Source organism: Molothrus ater, chromosome 13 (assembly GCF_012460135.2).
Source record: "Molothrus ater isolate BHLD 08-10-18 breed brown headed cowbird chromosome 13, BPBGC_Mater_1.1, whole genome shotgun sequence".
Taxonomy (NCBI): Eukaryota; Metazoa; Chordata; class Aves; order Passeriformes; family Icteridae; genus Molothrus; species Molothrus ater.
Genome location: NC_050490.2, coordinates 17,392,501 through 17,417,699, shown reverse-complemented (window position 1 = coordinate 17,417,699; position 25,199 = coordinate 17,392,501). Strand labels below are relative to the sequence as shown.

Below are 25,199 nucleotides of genomic sequence, written 5' to 3'. Positions count from 1 at the left end.
TATCACCACCTAAATGTCAATTTATTTTTAGTTAAATCCTTCATCCATTACTTAGAACACAGACCAATGGTTACTTTATCCACCAGTGGTTTCTTCTTGGCAAATTTTTTTCCACCTGAAGGAAAGAATTTAGGCAACTCAGACAACAGAATGCTCAAGCTTCAGGGAAAGGAAAGTTATTTTGGTAAGAAATTAAGCAATCTTAATGGTGATAAAGAAATTGTTCTGATACTTTAAAACAGGGCTCAGAAAGCAAAAGTTCACTGCAAACAGCAGCATTAGAAAGGATAAAGGACTAGAGGACTTTGTGCATTTTCTGTAGCAGAGTACACAATAAATCAGCTATGAGACACTGATTTCTGGTTTCAGAAATAAATGCCTTTTAATTAACATCCTACGTGGTTTTTGAGAACATAAAAGAACAGACAACTTAAAATACCCAGAAGAAATTGGTCATCAGTTAATTCAAAAAGACCTGATTATCAAATGTATGACATTTTCCCCTGATAAGCCTAAAAAATATTTCCTGGGAATGTGTTAACAATGGACATTTCCAGTGTTAAGCACCAGTTGCTACATCTAGTGGCTGCTGGTGTCTTAGGTCACGCCTTGCAAATTCCAGGGTTATTAATGCATTTGTGATTTATTAGAAACGGTGTCTGGAACACTTACTCATTCTTGGTTGCATCTGAATGAAAAAGAAAAAAAAAATAAAGGATTACAGACCGATGTCAGTGAACCTTAGTTTGGCAAATGAAAAATGTTATTAGTAACTTGGCAAAGTAAGACAAGTTAAATGATGAATAAAGTTCTCTTTAAAAACGATTAGGAAGTTGCAGCTTTGGTTATATCCTGCAGCACAAGTTTGGGAAGTTATTTAGGCAAATAAGCTGGAAAGGAAGAGAATTAAAAGAGAAAGAAACAAAAATCCCCACAAACATGAAAAGTAGGATTGGCCTAATTACCACTATCATGCAAAACAGGCACATAAAACTACTGATCACCTTAAAAACACCCAGCGCATCCCTGAAGGGCCACCTTGCTGCTGTTATTCTGGATTTACTCATGTGTTCACTAAACCATTACATGCTGCAGTCAATTTATTTTGCAAGCTTTAAAGCAGTAATCAAAGAAATTAGAAGTATTAATTACAGGGAAAAGAAGCACAGTTCATCTTTTGCCTTCCAGAGCTTGTGCTCTGTGCTGAAGGGAAAGCAGAAATCCCCACCAATGCAATTCTTGTGTACGGTGTCCCAAACCTGACAGAAAAGCTTCTTCCACACAGAAGAAGTGTTAGGCATGACTTTAAAGAATCAAGAGGAATTGCTTTTTGATTTTTTTCTAATCTAGATGCAGCAGACTTCAGTATGTATAAAATTTAAGCATTTTCCTAAATCAGTTCTTCAGCTGCTAACAAAGTTTCTGAGCTTTCTTCCACTTAAAGAATTATTTTACTTGGATAATGAAATGAGCCTTTTAAATTATTATTAAAAGATCAGCCTTTGCTGGTAAAGCAAAGGGAAAAAAAACCATGTTTTAACAGCAAGAAATTATTACAATTAATCTAAATTTCCACTCAAAACTCCATTCCTTTTCTTTTTGCAGTTTCAAGATTTTTCTGGTATGATAACAGAGTTTTCTGTTGTATCCCACAGGCAGACAAATCTTCCATTTAGGATCTGCTACCTGGCCAAAGAACTGTGTCAATGTTAAAACTGCTCTGCACTTATACCTGTGCCTTCCCTCTGCAGACAATGCTCCCCAAGAAATAAAACACTAACTCACCCTATAAGTCTATATTTAAGGACTATTAAGGCATATTTGTGATGCCTCTGACAACAATCTTTTTTGGGGACTTTAATCCAGTGCTGTAAAGCTGGAAAAGAGGAGTCCCTACCCATTTCCTCCACTGCAGATAGAGAGCAAAAAAAAATCCATGTAAAAATACAATGCAACAATCATGAATTGACCTTTCTGTTACCCACGAGAAAACTTGGGAATGACTGAAATTAATACATTGTAGGCTGCAAGAAGATCCCCTCTGATGTATTGTTCTAACTACTAAAAGAAAAATACTTTTAAAGCAAACAATCAGTGCCATAGGTTTCAAGTGGATAGGCTGATTCTGAAGAAATTAAAAAATGAAAAATAACATCAGTGACATACTTCAGAAGCCGCCCACAGTTTTCTCTACAATATTAATGCATCTCTCTAAAAAACCTTAGAGTGGCATTTCTCAAACTGAGCCTCTGCCCCTCCTGGGAATTCTGAAAGGCTGAAAACAGTAGCGAGAAACCATTTGGTAATTTCTTTTTAGCTACAAAGGGAACTTAAAAATAAAAATCATCTGAAACATTTTACAAAATACGTTGAAACCAGGCTGATGTATGCTGGCAACAGCTCAGCTCCTCTAGAATATCAGGAAAAGTATTTATTTCTGCAGCAAGCCCTTCAACCCATCCCTTATTTCACAGCGGTGAGGGAATGCAGCTACTGCCAGCAATTAAACTGAGTTCTGAATTTGTTGACTTTTTTGAGGGGGGGGAAATGAAAAAGATAATTGAAGTTATAAACTGGAAACTCACACCCAGCAGCCACGAAACACACTGGGGAGGATGCACAAAAATGGGATCACAGGGAAAGGCTGGGATCACCTAGGGAGTGACTGAGGCTGAGCCAAGGGGAGCTTGGCTGCTCAGTGCAGTAGGTGTAAAATTTAGGAAATGCACTGCTTGTACTCTGTATAAAACAACTGCAGAAGAATTGGAGATTATTGCAATAATTGCCAACATTCAAAACATCAGAAAAAGCTAATAACAAAAATCTAGAGGTCTAAAATATTAATATCAGACATGCAGGGAGGAGTGTAGAATCACAGAGTGTGCATTGAGAGCGTGAACAAATCCCTCCAGCTCGACAGGACATGGAGAGCTTTTTAACTGGATATCAAACAAGCTATCTTAAAAGTTCTAATTTAATTTTGTGTTCAATATGTCTCTGCGAGAATGTCTGAGCCTGACATATGTTTTCATTGGTCTCTGAAAAATAATTCCCCACAATGAGTTTTAGATGTCTATTAAATTTCAGTCTATCTGGCACAGAAATTATGTACTATTTTGGACTGAAAATTCCTATATGAAAAAGCAGAATATCAGTAAGGCTCAATGTTATACTTAACAGGTGTATTTGGCAATGAAATTTAGATTTGAATATGCTCGCAAAGGTATTTTTAAAAAAAATTGTGACATCTCTGTAAACTCAGTCTCACTGAAATTGCTATGGAAATGCAGCTAAGAATTTCAACACCATAATGTTTATCTATTTTTAGGAGACAGTAAGTAAAGTGCTCTGAACATCAAGACAGGTTTAAGATGCATTGTTATGCTATTTTAAAATTATTTTTGCAGAGTAGAGCATAGGTGTACAAATGGGAGTAGAGCATGGCTGTACCTTAAGTGCCACATATAAAAATAGTCTTTAATTTTTTTTTATGTAGGCCTCTTAAAAAATTCCTTCAAAGTAAATAACTTATATGCCTACACAATATGATTCAACTACTTAATATAGTCAACTGTAGAGTAGAAAATTAAAAAATAATCCCCTTATCCCAGTTCCCTGTGTAACTGGATGACAAAGCAGACCTTAATCATCACTGCAAGATTCCAGCAGCACCCAAGGAAACAAGTAAAGCCTGAGATTCCAGTAAAGATCTGCTGTTATTACAAACACGAAAACACCATTTCCTTTGAAATTATCCATGAAATAAAATATGTAGAAATCTACTAAATTCACTATGACACTTCTGTATTTATAAAAGTTAAAACTACGCAGAGAGAAACTTTTAAAAATTTTCTTCCAGTTAAAAAATAAAATTCTAGTGAAAAGTTATCTTGATTTAGCCAAGGGGTAGAGACAAAGGATGTATAGGATTAAGGATTTCCTTAACAGAACTTCTGTCTCAGTTATTCTGTATATTTACAGTGCTGTATAAATTTAAACACAAAATTACACTCTCTAGTCAAAGCCAAAGAACTGCCCTTTGAAAAATCAGAAAAGGAATGCAGCTGAAACATTTGCAGTTAAAGTCACTGGGTGACCTTCAGATGCTGTTCCAGAACTGAACTGGGTTCTTTGGTACCTGGTTCCACACCAACCACATCACACTGCTCTGGCCAGACCATTTCCTGAGCTCTGCCTCGACACAGACCAGCAGCTCCTCACAGCTCTCCTGCTCCTGAGCTGAACACAAATTCAATTAAAGGGGGGCTATGGGGAGGGGGCAGTTTCCAGGCTTTTGTAAAATTCCCTTATTTAAAGATGCTAATTGAAATTTCTAATGTCTTGAAGCTTACTTAAGCCCTTACATATTTTTCTAACACTTGCATTTTTTCTACCTCCTACATTTGTTTTTATAAGTTTTAATATTCTCAAATCCCATTCAACTTCAAAATAAACAATTTCATCCAGGACTGTGATTGCACACTAATTTTATAAATATATACACTACCAATAATAGTCTCTATGTATCTCTATCTTTCTATATATCATATACCTGCTTCTCTACTTTAATTTGCATTAGTGCATTCCAAGCTTATCACATTAACACTCCTGAAGAGGCAGGTTCAGGCCATGTGAAAATGGAAACATTTACACTGCTCCAAACCAACTCTTTATCAAATGATCTTAGGTACTATGGTGGCTGCCAATAAACGTTTTTTGAATTAGGAAAGTGTAATACAGATAAGGAGAAGGAAGGTGATTAATAAAATCATTGAGCAGTTTTCATCCTCAATATTTTTTTTCCCAGGGAGACTTTGCTTATTTCTGTATTGTAAAAAAGAGAGAGGGGGAAAAAGAAAAACACACAAGTCTGAACACCGAGACAACAGCAGACTCATGGTCAAAAACTCTGTTGTTCCTAACTTCCAGCTTTGTGCTTAAATACTGAGACACAACTATAGAATAACTTCCTCTTGGAATTATTCTAGGAGCAAAGGAATCTCTACCTGTAACCAGGAAGAATATCAGACCTTCAGGGTCAAACCCCAAAATCCAATATCTTCTTGCAGACTCTCAGGGCCAATACTGAGTATTTCTGAGAGCTTGGTTTCTTGCCTGTTATTCCCAACCGGGGACCTGGGCTAAAGGCTGCCATTATTACCGATTACAATACCTACCAAAACAAAAAGAAATTCACAAATGATGTTTTCTGAGAAACTGAAACTGTACAAATACGTTTTCCAAGTATAAAAAAATAGCTACTCACAGCTTACATGTAGACTAATCAATAGTATCCCATTTATGTGCAGCATGCAACTGCCTTCACTTGACACAGATCGGTTTGGTAACTTTGATATTTAATATCTATTAATCTTTAACCTTCAAAATGTTAACCTACTGTAAAAATATAAACTATTTCCTGTTTTACTATCAAATATACTCTTCAAAACTTCAGATGCAGATATAAAACTTGCAGCTATGGATTTCTGTATCAATCACTTAGTATAAGATTCAAATAAACTGAAGTTCCCGTTAAGCCCCACAAACAAGGCACTGTTGCCAACCTCAGAAGAGTTTCAGGAAGAATTCCAAGAAAAAAATTGTCCAAAAATTTTGTAAATTTTTTTTCTAGAAAATACATATTGCAGTAGACCCATAAGCAAGATTCTTCCCCAAAGTACTACAGAATAAGATCTCAACAATTCCCTGTACAGGCAGACTTAACTGGGAACTCCACTATCAAAATGCCAGCTTGTTCTTTATCCATCTCATCTCTCATACAGCACCTTATTAATTATTCATGAAAAGCAGGGAAGACAGTGTTTGGATATTTACAAAAAGGGCAGCAGAGTTTGTTTACAGTGCTTTGTAAACATATATTGATAATTATTTTGCTCAGAAGCAGAGAGCTGTTTTTGTCAGCACTGCTTTCCCAGTTCTCCCTCCAACAGCACAGAACTGGGACAGTTCCAACACTGTTACACTGGCCACAAATTAAAGCTACTTTTTTTTTGTAGCAGAATTTACTTCTCACTTAACATTAAACCCTTAAGGTATGGAATCTGCATGCTGAAAGTTACAGTACCTGTTTCCTTTGGTCTTTAGACACTGAGGAAACAGGGGAGCAAACTAAGCTTTCATGCTTACTGATACATCCTAGGACTGAAACACTGCAAGTCTGGATATTATATCATCTCCTAAAATCCCTAAAATTCCTGACACTGCAACTATATAGTGAGAGGCTTCCAAAAAGGAAACCAGAAAGAAATGTGTTTGAATGAGAAGGGGCAGGCAAATTAAACCCAAAATGCTTAATTGCTTGTATATCTTGTTACCAACTTCCACCTTTCCAGAAATTCTCTTTCAATTTCAGATATGAACAAAAACAACACCACAAATCATTATAGAAAAAGAAAGGAAATTCCAAATGCTTATTTGTGTCAGCTACTGACAACAGATCTCAGCTGATTCACTTCCAGCCCACACTGACTTTCAGTTTCTTTACAGAATATATAGGTTATCTAATTCTCATTAAAAAGTTACCACATTCAAAAAAAAAAGGAGATGTAGGGGACAAAACAGGATATATGAAACACCCCATCCTCTATATTGCAGAGATCATTCTAGTTGGATGATAATTTACCAGGCCATCTTAACATATTTGAATTGGCAAATGCTGCCAAATGCTTATCAGCAATTCCTATATGCTTTAGGAAATACTGTGATTATGAAACATTAGTACAGCATTCCATGTTGAGAGAGGAAAACTTTCAGTAGATCTAGTGCACCAAAAACTGGGAATCAAAAGCGATCCAGAAATTTGGAGCCCAATACTTTTTCTAAATATCAGAAGTCACGATGAATTAAAATCTCTCGTATTTCAAAGACATCAACAAAATCAAATCAAAGCTACACAGCACATGAAATCCCTTCAAGTTGCAGGAATGAACTGTGGCATTTTTTTGTCTGGTTTAAGGGAGGGAAGGAGGGAATGTGGGAGAACACAAAGCAGCCAAAGCTCTCTTCTGCCCTAGTTGTAGTGCAGATGAAAAAGCCATCGACTGCCGAGGATTTGCATGGCAATAAAAAAGCAAAACAAAAGACACTAAAAAACCCCTAAACAAACAACAAAACCAAACTCAAAAATCTTACGTGCTAAGGCCAGAAATAAAATGAGATTTTACAGTTCACTCTTTAAAATCAATGCTTCCCGTAGATATTTAAACAAAACTAATTTAAATGAAGTACACTTAACATTAGCTCCTTTGACAAGTAAGAGTTTCCCAGTATCACAATCCCTTCACCTTCCCAGAAATTTTCTAGTGCATTTAAATAGCATAAAGGGGCAGAGAGGAAGGTTTGTTTTTTTTCCTGGGGGCTAAATTCAAAGAAGGCTTTTAGAGGACATTGTGTCCTGTGATTAACTTCTCTTACATACATACTTGTCACTTCTTGTAAGAAATCCAGACAGGGTCGGCTACTTCCAGAAATACTTATTGAAACAGCCAGTGGGGTCTGTCCTTCATAGTTCCTTGTGTTAGTGTCTGCTCCGTAATTATACAACATTTGTGCACAAAGCACATCATCTCTAAGAGCAGACAAGTGCAAGGGTGTCTGTCCATCTTCCAAGCGCCCCAAGTTTGTATCGGCCCCTCTCTGGAGGAACATTCGGCAGTACGAGTGATTGCTTTTGATCACAGCGTATCGCAACAGGAAACCGTTCTGAATGTCGATGTTGGCATTGTGGTCCAGGAGGATTTTCACACAGCTTGACCTCTCCCGGATAATGGCCAGCTGGAGTGGTGTAGTACCTTTATCACTGAGCGGATCAACCTCAGCCTTGAACTCCAGGAGGAGCCTGACAAAGGAGTCCCTGCCGTAGTGAGCAGCGACGTGCAGGGGAGTCCAGCCGTCGTTGCTCTTGGCGTTAATGATGTCGCTCCTGTAGTCGGATTCCAGCATCAGGCGCGCGATCCTCGCCCGGCCGTGCATGGCTGCGTAATGCAGAGCAGTGAAGCCTCCAATTAAGTCCTTAACTGTGGGATCAGCTGAAGTTAAAATAAAATTTAAAAATAATTAGAAGGCGTTACGGTAATCCGGTGCTGGAAAAAAAAAAAATTAAAAAAAAAAAAATTCGAATGTAATTGCTAGTCTTTCCAGGCATAGCATGACAGGAGTTTTTGTACTTCAAACTAATTCTTGCTTTCATGAACATGCTATTTTTAAGACAAAGTCAGAAAAAAAAATTTTTTTGTAACTCGTTCTTAAATACAATTTTTTCCTCATACATATGTTTCCATTTGACAAATACTTTTCCACATCTTCCAAGCACTCTTAGGAATTAATTACTAATTACTCAAATCTTTCTGTCCATCCCAGTTTTCCCCCAGCTCTACAATTTTACATTTCTTTCTCAATGTTCAACTTTTTATTTTCCCTTGTGTTGCTTCTTGGTCTTAAAAAGAAGCATGTGTAGAAACATCTGCTGTCCCAAATTGCGGATGTTTTGTGGTCTGGCAGCATTGTATTGTTTTTAGGGTGTAATGCTGTATTAGGTAAAATGTTTCTCTGTGGTCTGCAGGATTTCCAAAGCATGTAGGATATATGTTATTTTAGATTATCTTGATAAAGTCTCTTTTCATCGATGATGAATCTGTTTAGAACCTGCTCTGAACTTATAGTTTCACAAGAATTCAGGAATGTAAAAACCCACTTCTGAAAGGAGTCAGATAAACTGTTAGTGCAGAGTACAGGTAATTACAGATTTATTTCCTCTTCACACAGCACAAACACTCAGACTGATTTATTAATTTAAAAATTAAAATAATCCAATCAATTTACCTAATTTCCTCAGGACACCCAATCTTGTTATACAAGTGACTAATTAATTACCCAAGGCAAGGTGCCATTTCTCAGCTAGAGAACAAGCCAGGCTTTGAAGTTTCTCCTTCCACCATCCATGGGTGCTACTGTTGGACACTAAAAGGTACAAACTACAGTGTGGAAGTCTGAACACTTTCCCAGCCTCAGTTAGATACCATCTGCACCAGAAGACCTGCTCTAAGTTCAAAACACAATATTAATTGCAGGCTACCCTAGACTGAACACACCTGAACACACAAAGGTGCAAACACAAAACAGGAATAAGGTTCCCAACACACTGTGATCATATCCAGGTAACACCAAGACAGATATTATACCAAAATGAAAAGACTGGAAGGAAGGAGTAGAGAATACAGCTGCAAAGATGATCCAGCAACTTTAAGGATATTTCTAAATGGAAAGAGAAGATGGAGAGGAAGGAAACAAACTAACAAAAAAAAAAACAACATAAAAATGAATGCAGCCTGGCTACACAGAGAAATAAGATGTGAGAACTGCCTCTAGTGCACAGAACAGGAATAAACACAGAAATAAGGGATATGTTAGGGGAAGTTTAGTTCCTTGCTAGTGACAGTTTTCCTAATCTCCCATGAAAAGCAGAAGTCTCAGTGCTCTGAAAAGTCACACTAACCTGAGCTAAAGGAATGAATGCAGCACCCACAGCTCAGCAGGAAAACGCAGCCAGTGACTGAATGGGTGTTCTTAACCTGCACTGTGATCACATCCAAAACGCAGCAAATAATCAGCACAACCCACACAAAGATAATATTTCAAAGTGATGCTGCTCCCAGGGTATCTTTATTCACAATAGCTCAGACTATTCTACATTGACTTCTGAGTGGTGATAAATAAAGTGGGTAACAAGCATGAGAACAAGGAGAGGGATGGTACAATCTGAGGGGCAGAACTGGGGACAAAGAGAGACATGATGGAGAGGAGACAGCAGCACACAGAACTGTCTTCCACCAAAAACCATTTTTAAAAGAAATAATGTTTCAGTTGTACCTTCTCTCTCCCACACTGCATAAGGCATGCAAGGCATCATTTCTACCCCCAGATGAGGTGCAGGTCATTGCCAAAGCCTGTTTAATCAGTGCCATTTCCAAACTCAAGCAGATGTGGCCCAACTTTTATATGTGCATCTATATGCACTTTTATACTGGTTGTTGTAATCCAAACCAAACAATTTGCTTGCAACACAAGATGCCTTTTACCTACAGTTTTAAGCACCTTTCCACACCTTCCTTACTCCCAAAATGTCATTGCTTTTGACCACTAAGGTGAACCAAAAAATTACTAAGTCATGTAAGAGAAGTTTCTTAAGAAGGATAGGAAAAAAAGCCTCACAGTTGGGCAACCAAGCAAAACAAACAACCAACCTTTCCATAACAAACCCCTTAGAAAAACCTCGTGAAAATATACTGTAATTCCCATTAAGAGTATGGATTTCTAGTGAGCCAACAGTCTGCCTCCGGATTAGAGAAACAATTTCAACAGGATCGAAAGGTCTGTTGCTATTCCATCAATGTCCTGCTGCCACCTCCTGGAAAACTCCTGAATTTCACACGAGCTTTTAGCACAGGCTGGACCTGCATGAAGTTGCAAACCAATTCCATCCACCCAGTCCCTGTCTTAGTAAAAGTAACACCCCAAAGCTGATGCTGCCTGAAGAACTTGTGCTGCTGTGGGGCTTTTTTCTGATTTTTCTAAAATTTTCAGTATTGGTATCATGTTGTAAAGCAACTCTCTTCCCCTGGAACATGAGCAAGGTAAAAATGAATTGGGAATGACTCTCAGATAACCTTTTAGAATCTGCAGAGGGGTAAAAGCTACCTGGCAATTTTAGCTAGAAAAGGATCAAGCCAGCACCTGCCAGCAGTTCTCTAGCTCATCTCCATTCTGACTGTCAGACATTTCTTTCATTCCAAGCTTCCCATTCATATGGGGAGAGCAGATTATAGAAACGTGAACAACTGCATTTGGTCACTTCCAATGTTCTCAAATATGAGGCAAAATATAATGGGAGAAAACTTGAACAGCTTATCAAGGGTACCAATTACTGCAATCAATCTCACTCCAGATAGAAAATCTGTAGCATTGAATGACACTAAGATTATTTTATTATATGTGAAAGTTGGGCACATAAACTAGATATTAAATAGTTATTTAAAGTCCACTGTTAATGAAACTCTAATACTGCAGTCTAGAGGATATATAGATTGATAAATAAAAGACTCATATTTCAGAATTTCAGTTTACAGCTCAGTGGGCCAGTTTTCCTTTTTCCTTGACACCTTCCTTAGGTCACTCTATCACAGTAATTTGGAAGCTAAGAAAGCAATGCTTAAGCAATGCTTCTGGCTTCATTGAGTACTTCTATTATTTCAAGCTTATTTCCCTCAGCTGGGGCTTAATTTTGACCACAAGGTTTAGAAGCATGGCTACATGCAGCTTCTGTTTTGAATTTCCTAAGATAACATTGATACAGAAGATGTCCAGGAAAGCATTACTGTTCAGAGACAGAAACACTTTAGGAGCTTAGGGGGGGTGAGCATTTGGCATTCTCTAGATCCTCCCAGACTGTGCTTGACCTTACTGAAATTTAGATACCTTGAAGCCAAGACTAAAAATAAATAAATAGGGCTGCTTGGCTACTTTCTCTTACTATTTCATTTCTAGGAGCTTTAGTGAATTACTTCTTCATTTTAATATGAATAACCAGAAAGTGCTCAGTTAATATTGAGAAGGTATCACCAAGGGACAGCTAACTGGACACTTTCAAGATTTTAGCTTGTTGTAACATTAATAGCAGTGGTTGGAAATTAATAAAATATTTCTTGTCTGGTGTTGGATGTTCTGTCTCTGTATGTCATATTAAAAATTTACAAAGTACACTAAAGGGAAAACAGGCTTGTTTTACTAGATTACAAAGGATTACTAAAAACTGCACTCTGTTTTGGTGTTGCTTTGTGACTCTGGACAATTTCTATGGGTGGGAAGGGATGGCTTCATAGAATATTCACTTTATTAAAGTGAGACAAATACACTAAGAAAGTAAAATTAATTATTTCTTATGAAAACTAAGTTTCTCCATGGTTATGATGAACTTTCTGCATTTCACCAGTTGATAAATAGTATTTGTTGTCTGACTTATCCCTCTCTATCTAGTTGGCATTTTTGTTGGCTTCATCCTTTAGTCTGGAATGGGTTTTTTTTGCATTTTCCCCATCTATCTGTGTCTCCTTCCTCAGCAGATAATAAAAAGCTTCCTGCTGTTCCACCACCTCCACTCAAACAGCCAATCTGCATGCACAACACTGTCCTCTGGCCCTTTTCTTTGCTGGTGAGCAATGATGGAAGAGAAAAAGCAAAAGCAGGAGGTGCACAGGTCATGACTCCCATAAGAATCTACTTTTTATTTCCAGGTCAGTGACCAGATTCCTTCTCAGCCTTTATTAGCCCAACTCAGCCTCCATCCCACCAGCAGGCTATGCTGGGAGCCTTGCAGCATCTCAGATCTGAGGCACAGCACTCTGCCCTCAGCAGCAGCCCACTGTGCTTTTCCCATTCCTATTTTCCCCATGAAAATATTCCCAGCTCTGCTCAGCTCCATCACCCTCCAGACAGCCACAACCACCACCAGCCACCCCTTCCTTCCCATCTCAGTTCCCTCTTTCCCCCAGAACTCCACAGGCTCCCTCTCATTGTCAATTTATTACCAATATATAGTTCAATACTCTCTATTTTACCAGAAGATTCACAACAGAAAAGGACTTTTTCCTTCAGCCCAGTATCTTTTTTTTTTGTTCCACAGGGATTAAGCACCAGCAGCAAAACAATCCACTCCAGAGGGAGAAAAGGAGAGACCACGTGAGCAAAGGTAGACACAAACCTCGGCCTAATGAGGGTGGCATGATTAACTCAGCTTGTGAGAGTCAACTCACTTGCTACTTAATAACTCATTTGTGACATTATTATGTGATAAATACTCATTATTTTTGTGCCTCTGTTTTGAGGGTAAATGAGGCAAGGCAGCAGGCAGTGCCAATTTTGGGGAGCGAGGCTCAGCTGCAGGGAAGCTGCTGTGGATGACTAAACCTCACACTATTTGTTACTCAACTTTCTCATCCTGGTGATTCAACTCCAAGCTGCCTCAGGACAAAGGTGTTTCATTACTGGCAGTTTTCATGAGGCATCACATTCAGCTGCTACTTTGTAAGGGAAAGAGTAACAACAAAAATAAAAACAAACTGCTGCATCAGCAGCTATGTATTATGAAAACCTATAAAATGAAAATACATTGGAATACAGAAGGGATTGGGGGTTTTTTATCATCTTCAAACTTACAGATAAAAAGTTAAAAGCAATGTCTGTGACTTAAAGCCTTAAACTTTTGAAGGTTTGAGATTATCCGCATATATTACTTTTAAAAAGTGGAATTTAAAGTTATATACTGCATAGAAATAATTTTTTTTTCCCCTTCCAAGAAGGCCATGAGGGTTTGCCCTTTCTATGTGGTTACAATCTGTAGTAAGTTCATCCACAGAGTCCAGTTGCTCAGGCTGTATCTCACCACTGCTCTTAAGGAACAAATCACTGATTGTGCCATCACCACAGCCTGTTAATGCCACTCCACTTTCAGGATGATCCATAAGCTGACAAACCCAGTGACAGAAACAAGGGGTCCATATGGCTCAGATACACAAAGCATCAGGAAGATCATTTCAGTTTCCTTGGGACTGAGCACCTCATCATTCATTTGGTAAGAACAGTGCTAGAATAGAGGATGCTGTGGAGAATATCTACTGATTTCCTCTCCAGCACCACTTTAAAAGGGATGATCATCATTAGGATGATCCCTTTCTAAAGCTTCAGGTGGCCTTGGAATATGATAAAGCAATGAGAAATTCTGACTGTACCACCTGAGGCATAATAATCATCACCCACATGAGTACCACTTAAATCAACAAAACTCAGTCAGCTCTTGAAATAAAGTTCCATCGTGGCTGGATGCAGGAGAGCTGTAAACTCATCTGGATTAGCTGACAGTGAAGTCCTTGCACAAAGAGGACTGTTTTCACAAAGTTTAGCAGATTCTGTTAAAGCCTATATTAAATTTAGTCTTTAATGCAATTGGTTAACTTGCTTTAGAATTCTGAAACAAGCTTCCCTAGGATTTAAATTCAGGGATCTGCCTTCCTCTAATAATACCCACTAAGAGAGAAGAGAACTGTGTAGTGAGTGCATTTCATTTTATAATGAGTCCTTATAATGCCCTATTTTCATAATGCTTATTCATTCCTTGAACAATTCCTAGGCAATGCTGGGGGGAAATAGTTATTAAAATATAAAGCTAAGCTGTGATGTCATTCACAGAGTATGCATCAGAAATAAACAAATATTAAGAACAAAAGAATAAAACATAATAATTACAAAAGATAACCAGAAGTATTTTATATCTAACCAGTGCTGGAAAGTCCTGCAGTGCAAACTGGGACAGAAAGGTGTCAGATGATGTCCTAGGTCAGCCATATGATGTTCTATCCCCTGGGTTTGCTATATGGTGCTTTTATCCCCAACTGTCTGTTCTGTTTATGCTGAATAATAAGTTTTGCACCTTTAAGGCTGTTCCAGAGAGCGAAGGGGGGGGAGAGAAGCACGCAGTTTGTTTTCAGACACTGCACTCACTCCTCCACACCACTACTCCTAAACTGTTGTTGTCTGCAGATAGACAGACAGCAAAACAGAACTCTCACTTTAATTAGTTTGAACTAGCTAAAGCAAAAAAGTTCCCTAAACTAGAGATTTTTTCCCTTTTTCTTTAAACCTATTTAAACCTACTCTAAAAGAAACACCCAAAAAACCACCAACTCACAGCTACAGCCCACCAAGCCAGGCCTGAGCCACAACATTTCCAACGCCAAAAAAAACTAATAAAAGACTAAGTAAGCCAAACTGCAACCCAAAAAAGAGACTTTTCTGAGATGAAAAAAGAGTTTTAATCTCTTTTACAACAACAAGAAGTTTTATTATTTAATCTTATTTAAGTTTTATTACTTAAAAACCAATTTTTCCAATTTTCCCCAAAAAAATGTTTGTTCCCAAACCAATTAAGAAAAGAACCATTTAAATCTACTTTTCTAAAAAAAAAAAAAAAAACCCTTAAAAAGTTCTCTTCCAAATTTACCCTAAACAAAAAAAAAAAAAGATAAGTATAAAGATTTTTCTCTGCGGGGAAGTCCCAAATTTACCCTAAAGCAAATTTACCCGAAACCAAAACAAATAGAGGTGAGTATAAAGACTTTCCTCTGTGGGGAACTCACCTCCATGCTCCAGAAAGACACGGACACATCTCTCCTTGCCCCTTGCTGCAGAGAAGTGAAGCAAGGTCCAGCCGTTGGCGTCGCGGCCGTTGGGGGAATATCCCTGCTCCAGCATCTTGCGCACGGTGTGGACATCGCCGGCGGCCACGGCAGCCTGGATCTGCAACTCTTCCTGCAGCTCAGGGTTCCTCCTGCAGTGGTGGTGTAACATCCTAGCTGAGTCTGGCCTTTACAGGAGCCTCATGAGCTCACACGAGTCACCTTCAGTCAATGGGAAGCAGGAATAAATTAGGATTGGGATCAGAAATGGGGGATGTAGGAAAGAAAGCATCGCGTTCTGTTAATCCTAAGACTTCTCTCTGTATGCTGGAAAAGTGATGTTACACAGAGGATAAACCCCAAATGATCTCACTCTTATTAGCAAAATCATAGTACATGGTGACATCACTGAAATGCAAAAGAAAAGGACACTTGCACATTATAAATAGTAAATGTTTTCTTCAGAAGTGACAGCATCAAACAGGAGCTCACAATTAAAGCAACCGAGCAATGAGCAAAATGAAAAATCTCCAGAAGCCACCATCCATTTCAAAATCACACTGTGGTTAATATCACTACCTCCAGAGACACTGGTTAGATGGATTATCCAAACTAAGGAATGGATGATCCAAACAGTTGCAGGGAACTGCATTGCTTCAGTGAAAATATCTCACCAAAAGAATCCTGTGACCTACTGCATGTGAGTATTAGTAACACTAATGTTCAAACTGAAAACTTTAATTATCTTTTGTCTTTAATTAGAGTCTACTGTTTGTATTCTGGTTTGAGCATTTCTTAATTAGTACACACAGGCTGCAAAGAACTTCTACATTCCAAAAATCAAATACAAGGATAATATTATATGAGACCTGAAAATACATTTAAGTGCAGTTACTACAGTCCTGTCAAACACCATGAGAACATATATCAGAATAATTCCATTTATAATTACCTTGATACAGTACATGACAGCTGGGCCAAAAGGGTATCTAAAACAGCCACTGTAAAAGAGCCTAGAAGGAAGCACACCTTGGGAAAGAGAGAAATACTGTGTACTCCATGCTCTGTTTGAAAAGTCTCACCTGCAGTTCTACTTGGGGACAAGAAAATGAACAGGTATTTAGGGATTGTTCCCCAGCACACAAAGTTAAATGATTGCATTTTCACATACATTGTGTATTATATCCCATAGTCCTAAAATAGAAAGGAGTATCAGAAGAAAGAGTAAAAGCAGAGTATGAGTAAGGTAATGCTGAGCAACAGGAGCCTCAGAAAATATTCAAACGTGGATGGATATCAACACAGACCTAGAAGATTAAAACCAGGAATGCATTTAAACTCCTGCAAAGTTAATCAACATTAAAGTACAAAGAAAAGTTCTAATGATGAAAATTAATTTCAAGCAAAACTTAAAATTTACAGGAATTTTGGGGTTTATTAGGATGTCAACACACATCATCTCCTAAACCTTCTTTTAGGTATCAAAAAGACTTCCAGATCCTCGTGATCCACAGGTCATTCAAAAGAAATTGCAATCACCTTCCCATATCCCACCGGACACTTGTTTTCCTGTGATGCAGGTATACCCACAGACAAGAGAAAAGGGAAAGCATCAATCACTGCCAACTTTGCAGACAAAGGCACAGTGTGTATTTGCTCTTCTACAACCTCATCAACCTCATCGTGCCTATGGTATGAAAGTTATTTATCTGCTTTTTGGAGAGATATAAACTTATAATTAACAGGTGCTCCAGTGACCCCACTTACCCTGCAAATATGGAAATTACACACAGCAAATGCCTGTCTTTGACATTTATAAATGCTTCAGTTTACCATGTATAGCAACAATCACTACTTCAGCATAGGGTTATTAAAGAAGACTTTTTAGCTCCATATGTTATACATGGCTTAGAAACTGGCTTTGTTTTGTTTTACAGTGTGGACTTCATTATCTGAGGCTGGAAGGAAAGGGGATTTACAAAGCAGCAACTGCCAACTCAATAGGTCAGCTTCTGCAGCATATTCCAAAAATCAAACTTGGTTAATCTGATGACAATGGAAGTATTTCTATTGACTCTAATAAGCTTTTGCTAAGCTCTTTTCTAAACTCCAATTAGCACTTCAGAACATGTTCACCTATAAGACAGGGAGCTTGACTTCACTCTGCATCACACCACTAACAGCACTGGTAATGAAATTCCAGCTGCAAGAGCAAGATCTTCTTTGGATTTGCAGGTGAAAACTGACAGTAGAATCCAACTGATGATGATGAGTCATGCAAAACCCTTAAAAAATTCTAATTCAGACCGTGTCCCTTTTAGCCCTAGTTTCTGAATACCTACAAAAACAAGATATGAAAACTTTTTTTCAAACTGAGAATATCTGATCAAAACTTAATGTAAACAAACTTTATGATGCCATTTTTACAGTCCTTTCTTGTAAAGGACCAATACTTGCAAGCCCTCAAGTGATCCTGAAGATTAAGGTCAGGCTAGTTGCTCAAAATGCTACAGAAAGAGATGGGATGACTAAAGAGATGAAATGGGATTTCTCATTTGAAGGGCCAGCAGTATTCCTTCCCCCTGCAACTCTCTGTGAAGACAGTTGGTTGAGGAAAAGCAGAGCTCTCTCTCTCACACTTCTCAGCTGGTGGGTATATTTGTAATGCAGCATTATAAAAAATTGGCATTGGCTCCATATGTTGCATGTGACTAGCAGAGCTTATTCAAATTAGCTGGTACTAAAGTACATAAGTACTAAAACATACAAAGCAGAAGACAAAGTCAGGCAGCTCCTTTTATCACTTGCACAGTTTCTGTAAATATCCACTCTTCCACCTCACCCCTATGGCAAGCAATGAAATTCAAATGACAAGAATACTTAACCATAACATTAAAGGTTTCAGGATAGTTTTAGGTACACACCAGCTTTGAAAACATTTTTACTTCTGCTCCATAGATCATTTAAAATTCCTGTTTGCAGAGCCCCATTTAAGACATCAATCTTTGGAGAAGAGAAGGAGGACTACTGGAAGTAGCCCTTTGGCATTTAATATTTAATGTTTTGCAACTGTAATCAATCTCGTTCAGAACTCAGCATGCATTTGGGTTGTTACATATTGGCTTTCTGCATGCAAGTAAAAAAACAAAAGGAAGCATAGGGGGGAAAAATAGACCTATATATTCTTGGTTAAAATGATTTTATAGCACCATGAAAATGGAGGACAGCAACAGTTACTTAATTGATTTTGCAAGTACAACAGGATAAACTCAATGTGGTCCTGAATTACCTTATAAGAGGTTGTTACTCTTTGATGGATGTCCCACTCTTCATTGTCTTCACTGTTCATAATCTTCTGTGCCCATGTGTGTCAAACAACCTGCTACCCCTTTAAAAAAATGGTATTTCTTGTTAGTTGTAAAGAATAAGAGCCAGAGGTTTACTTACTTTTACTTTGTTTGTGTGTGAGAATGCTACATTTTCATGCAGCTATGTCAGAAAAGACCCAAAGTGTGTTTTCTATCATTATCAAAGAGTCCTCCAGAGGCTGGGGAGGGCAGAGTTTGCTTCTGCCACATGAGGAAAAGGCTACAGGGAATATTTTATGGAAGACATGAGAAATGAGGGATGTGCTTCCTCTCTGGAGTATACCCTGAAGAAGTGGTCTACACCCTTCTCTAGTAATTACATGTATCTGCCCCTCCTGTATGGAACGAGAATGTATACAAAGGTTACAGCAGGTATTTCTTCTGCCTCACTGCTCAACACCTCCCTGTGGGAGTCAGATGCCAGGAAAAACATTCAGGATCCATTTAGTTCTTCCCAAACTACTTTTGTGGGCTTTTTATTTATTTATGGGGGTTTTTTATTGTTGTTTTTGTATGGGGTTTGGTTTTTGTTTTTTTTTTTTTAAATCTCCATCCCATCTCTGTTTCCCTAAGTAAAGAATAAAACCTGAACCCCTAGACCATTGAGTTGTGTCCTTCAGCTGGATTTGCAGAGCCACCAGCCTGTCTCCTGTCCCTCATGTGACAGCTCAAGCTGACACATGCTGTGTTTCACAAACAGGTAAAGCCACCTCCACAGTACAAGAAAACCACCAGCTCAAAAATCTTCACCCTTTCCTTCATATAGAAAAACCAGCCTTTTAGAATCAAGGTTTACCAAAAGCCAGTTACATCCCCTGTGCAGATTCCTCCTTCAAGTAGCCCCTCCTTACCCCACCCGTCACCTGCAGTTAATGGGATCAGTCCCAGACCATTCCTGCTGTACTCATCACTGTTATTCCACTAATTCTTTCTACACCTTTATCTGACCTTAGATTTCCTTTGGCTGCAAACTTTTCGTGAAAGGCTCCCTTATCTCATCTGAGCACTGCAATCATGTAATAAACAATAAAACCATTAAATACTTAATTGTACAGCTGATCACACAAACCCAACTGTGACTCGTTTCTTCTGCAAACGAGTTGCACCAGAGCAGTTCCCTGAACTGTGCAGCTCTCTTTTAGATTAAGTTAAATTTCTGCCACTTAATGCAACATAAAATCATCCTTTTGCAATGATAGCTCAAAGAGGAGGATGAAAAAAAAGCCCTTTTTATCCCTCTTATGCACATTTTCCAAGAGCTTTGCTTCCCAAGATAAAACATACAAGGTCTTCAGATATGCTTACAGCCCTGCACAAAACTGCACTGCCATGACCTAATTTGATCACATTTCTAGCCTTGTTTTTTTGCATAGATGATCAGTCGTTCACCTTTTTTTTTTTAATTTTTGCATGATTTTCACTTTAAAACCCACACATTTTTTATTAGCTGATGCAAATTAGAATTGCACTGACTTCACAGACTACAGACAAGGTAACAGATTGCTCCACTAAAAAAGTAACAAGCTTTTTCCCCCCAAAGGAAAATTAGCTGCATATGGCAAGAGTAAGATCTGCAACTTTAATAAAAATAAGTCATATTTAGTAAGAGTAAAGCTCCCTCACTCAATGACTTAACAAAGTTTGATTAAAATGCTAATAATTATAGTAGAGGCAGCACTAAATAAAAATAATAAGACAAACATCCTCATTATCTATTGATAATGTCTCATGTTGTCAAAGAGATCTTAGACTTTGCCACATCAATGTGTCACTTCTTTAAAGTCACTGCAAACATCATGTGGAAAATTAATTCCAACATATGTATACACTTTCTTTAAAGAAAGTTAAAGGTTGGTAGAAAAAGCAAGACCTCAAAATTCAGAATTTTGCTCATTGACACGGCCTGACAGAAAGAGCTGATCCTTAAACTCTGAGATTACACACCCAAGAGCAGAATAAGGACCATAAGTTACTGATGTCAGCCTAACTCTGTACAACAAGGGAAGTGTACCATTACATGTGACATTTAGTATCTGGCATAGACCTCATCAGTGGAGGTCTGAGTTGCCTGTGGTGGAAGTATTCCGAGACATTTAAAGCAAATAAACAACAGAAAAAAGGAAAGCCCTGTGGAATAAGGATAATCATATCAGCCTTCATTAGTCTCACAACTCACTTCTCCTACCCATTTCAAAGCTTGAACAAGCTAAATGTGTTCTCTCACTCACATGGCATTTTAAAAATGGTCACTGTATTTTTGACAAACTAAACACAACCATCATTTCAGCTGTCACTCATGCTCCTATTCCAAGAGCTCTTCAGACAAGAGAGTAGGGCAAACAATTGTGTTGTCATTTGCATTCTCACATCACAATCGTGAAGTTTGCAAGTAACATGTGAAATATCAAAATTTCACGGAGCCTTATAATCCCAAATATATTTCTGCTGAAAGTTCCATGCTACAGCCCAGACACCAAGAGAGATATCCCTGCAGTTGAGATGAAAATCACCAAGCAACACAAGAGAGTTGCTGGGCCTGAAAGCAATGAGTTAACAGTGCATGAATCCAAAAAAGCAATGAGTTAACAGTGCATGAATCCAAAAGATCACAGAGGAACTGCTGCTTCAAAGGGAAGAGGCCTTCACTCCTCACAAGGTGTCATTAAAAGTTACACATTCCTCGTGAGAGCTCCTGTAAGGCCAGCTCATAGCTCGGACACACAAAATTTAAAATAACCAAAAGAGTTAATCTACAAGTGCCCCACCAACTTCAGGTGTTCCTAGAACTAGAGGTGGTGTTGTTACACACTAATAAGCAGCTGTTGTGTTGTTACATTCTGCAGGTGGGTGAAACTGAAGCACAGGGGTGTCATTTTACTACAATTATCCATCTCACTGAGAGGTTGTGAGGTCTGACTTTGGGCCTGATGGAGAATCAGAGACATCACCCAGCTCAAGCAACTTCAGGTCTGTAAACCTGAGGGAAACTTCACCTTCAGCAAGCACAACAACCACTCAGCATCCTCAGCACTCCCACCATACACTGGCAACCTTAAGCACAAGCAGAGCCCCGGGAATAAAATCCTGCAATTCCTTCTGAAGGCAGGACCTCCATGCTGATGCTGAAGCAAGGCCTTCCAGCTCCTTTTTCAGTAGAGAATGCTGCATCAGGTTCACACAGCCAGAACCTCCTCCCTCAAGATGTGCACTGACAAACTGCAGGGAGCTTGTGCTCTGCAGCATGCATGGAGATCCTCGTGTACCAAGCAAAAAATACCAATTCTCCTCCAACTTCCAGCAGTGCTATCACTAAGTTTTAAACAGCAAAAGTCAGATGGAAGCTTAGCCTTATGAGTAATTAATTTGTAGCAAGTGTTAATTGCTAAGATCTATGTATTTTCACATGATTTACTACCATTAGAGCACCCAAACACCAACACTGCAAGGAATGACAGAAGCAAGAACCAATGGTGAGTTCAAACCACATTAAAGGAGTCACTTCAGCCCCAATTCTCACAGCACAGCTGATAAACCAACTGAGTGCTGCTTACAGAGTTTGTGTCATTCAACAATCTCTAGAAACACATTTGATATATATTTCTATTTAATACAGCCTAAAAGAGTCCAAGTGGACAAAATTTGTTGGATGTCTTTAGTGGACACAGCAAGATTTTCACTGTGATAAAATCATTCTGTAAGCATTGCTGGAACAAAACAAAACCATCCCTCAAGACAGCACATTTCCTTTAAGGGTTGAGAATTCCCAATGAGGAAAAACAAACCCAAAATGAGCATAGAGCCTGAAGACTAAAGCTTTCTCTAAAGGACTGCTATACTTGCAACATGCTGCATTTCTTCCAGGGATCAAGAGCAGGACTTCAGCATATCAGTGATCTCTGTGCCTTGCTTCAGCCATGTGCAAATTTCGGCCAGAAGTTAATTCCCTGATTCCTATGAACTCAATTCCAGTCTCTGCATCTGAATCAAACTTTGCTGCACCGGCATTTCACACTAGGAAGGAACTTCACAAATCAAATGAAAACTTAGGTCTCCTGTTGTGAATAAATCCCAAAGATCCCATGAATTGTTGGCACCACGAGGTGTTCTGTCAGAGCTGCTACAGCCCTGACGTGAGAGGCACTGGGTGGGTTGGGAAAAGGGAGTTAAAATAAACTAAATTCAGATGAAACAGCTGTGCAATAACTGCACTGGTAAGTTTGTACTGATGCACATCTGCCTCACCTATTAGCAGGAAAATCCCTCCTGGAATCACACTGGGCATGTCCACATGTTCTGCCATTACTCCTGAGTTATCAAAATAACATGGAAAATTTCTTCCCTGCACTTCCAAAGCATGCCTCAGGAATTGCTGCACTTGTGTTACAGAGGGATTTTCCATTTAATCTTCAACACAGAGCAACCACTTTTTGTCTTAATCTAAAGACATCTGTATGGGAAAAATGATCCAGCCTTGACCAAGGCTGTTGGCAACAAACACTGCTGCTCCTCCTGCAGACTAATGCTCAAAAACAACTGATTGCCAACAATGAACAACGTTTTGGTACAGCCAGTGACATCTCTGAAAACACGACACAGACCACAGGGACCTCCAGGCAGGGCATCTTAGCCAAAGAACCAAGCTCACCTACATTTGAAACAGATTAAAATGGCTTCAAGACAGACCCTGCGTTAGAAGAAGGCGCAGAGTCTCCATCCTTTGGAGCACACTAACAGCAGGATGCAGAAAAAGTCTCACTGACATCATTCACCCCCCACTCTCTCTCCTAGGATCCATTTCTTCATCTCACCACGTAAAACACGCAATTCTCCCTACGAACAGCTCCCCACCGAAACAGAACCTCCCTCCTACCAGCAGCATTGGTTTTCATGACTCCTTTCATTTTTTCCCCTTAAGCACCCAACAGCATCATCTTCTTCTATGATCTCAGCCCAAAAAGTAAGTATTTGTAAGCAGACACCATCCAATTAAATTAATTTCAATTTTTGCAGCTCCGTTACAACACACACACAATAAAGTGACCCACACAGGAGTGAGGTATGACTAAACCAATGTAATGCAGTTACCATGACCTAGCCCAATAAAGATTTTAGAATTGAAACAGAAGCAGTGCTGAACCCATAAATTTGTGGAAAGACTTAAAGAAAAGATCCTTTTAACGACTTAGAGCAAAGTATTTTTAAGTGACACCCCTGAGATGAAGACACAAAAACCCCATTAAGTAGCAATTCATAATCAAAACAACATTTGCAGAATAATTTTGGAAAATTATAAAGCGTTACGAGAGGAACTGTACTTCAAATGGGATTCAGAGCTTTCAAACTTTAAAAAAAGGTCAACACAAAGTAGGTTTTAAAAGAACAAAGAAATCTAATGCTACCTATTCAAATCCATAAAAACACAAGAGGCCCCAATCCCAGCCAAACCATGTGTCTAGGATGACTCTGAGAGTCTAAATGAATCATCACCTTTCTGGGGGTTTTTTGAGTGCTGTTTTCTCTCTTCTGTGTTATTTTGTTCTTTGGAGTCACTATTTTTAATTCTCCTTTAAGGCAGCTTAAACCTAAGAAAAAAAAATAAAAGTAGAACTGAGCCACACAATGACATAAAAGAGAAATGAAGAACAGAATTGGTTAATACAAAAGCAATAGCTGGGCAAAATAGGAAGAGCCTTCACAAATTTGGAAGGAAAGGCGTTATTCATCAAAATCGGGATCTCTCCTGGAAAAGGAGGACACTCTCCCAGGATACTGAGGAGTTGAAGGGATAATAACGGCAGGACCGCTGCCCTGTCAAGGCAGCTCCTCCAGGGAATGGAAGTAAAGATAAGTGCTAAAGAATGGGACAGGAAGTAACCCAGAAAGCTGAGCTGCTGGGAAACCAAACCTCTCCCTCGCAGGAGTTCACGCTCCATGAGCCGTCAGCGGCGCGCACACACACACACACACACACACACACACACACACACACACACACACACACAAAAAGCCGGCCAAGCCCCGGCGCACAGCCCCAAGGCCCGGCGGCCGCCGAGGCACCGGGGGCGCCGCCGGGGGCCGGGAACGGGGACCCCCCTCTTTAGGCAGCCCCGGGGGCGGCCCGGAGTCCGCCGGGGGAGCAAGCAGGGGCGGCTGGGGGCTGCGCAGCCCTTCCCGGAGGGAGCGGCGGGGGTTCCCCTCACGGCCCCACACCCGCCGGAGGGGCTGCCCGGTGTGGGCGAGGGGAGGCCATGGGGTCGCGCCCCCCCCTCCCCGCGCCGCGAGGGACCCCGGGGCAGCCGGGGTTACCTGCGTGACCCGCGTGCCGGAGCGGGGCGGGCCGGGGGCCCCGGGCGCGGCCGCCCCCCGCGCTGGCGGCGGCGGCGGGCGGGGGGTCGGGGGGGCCGAGCCGAGCGGGGACACTTCGCTCCGGGCCGCCCCCCTCGGCTCGCGGCGGGGTCGGCGGGCGGGGACTGACCCGCGCCGCGGCCAATCCGCGCCCGCCGCGCCGGCCCCGCCCCCGCCCGCGCGCCGCCGCCGCGCCGCCATTGGCCGCCGGGCTGACGGCGGGCCCGCCCCCGCCCGCGCG

General features: G+C 39.9%; 1 protein-coding gene across 2 annotated transcripts in view; it reads right to left on the bottom strand.

Annotated features, from left to right (window-relative positions):
• ASB7 (ankyrin repeat and SOCS box containing 7) overlaps positions 1-24,979 on the bottom strand; it is a 30,522-nt gene extending 5,543 nt beyond the window's left edge. Inside the window, exons 1-5 of one of the 2 annotated variants that reach the window (XM_036389862.2) lie at positions 24,920-24,979; positions 24,101-24,195; positions 18,535-18,633; positions 15,207-15,467; positions 7,443-8,048 (exon numbers count right to left, since the gene is read on the bottom strand). In XM_036389862.2, the coding sequence (XP_036245755.1) occupies positions 7,443-8,048; positions 15,207-15,417 (817 nt within the window). In that variant the 5' untranslated portion in view covers positions 15,418-15,467; positions 18,535-18,633; positions 24,101-24,195; positions 24,920-24,979. Of the gene's footprint in view, positions 1-7,442; positions 8,049-15,206; positions 15,600-18,534; positions 18,634-24,100; positions 24,196-24,919 lie in introns of those variants that run through there. The other variant, XM_036389863.2, reaches the window with a different exon arrangement.
• Positions 24,980-25,199: the final 220 nt, after the last annotated feature.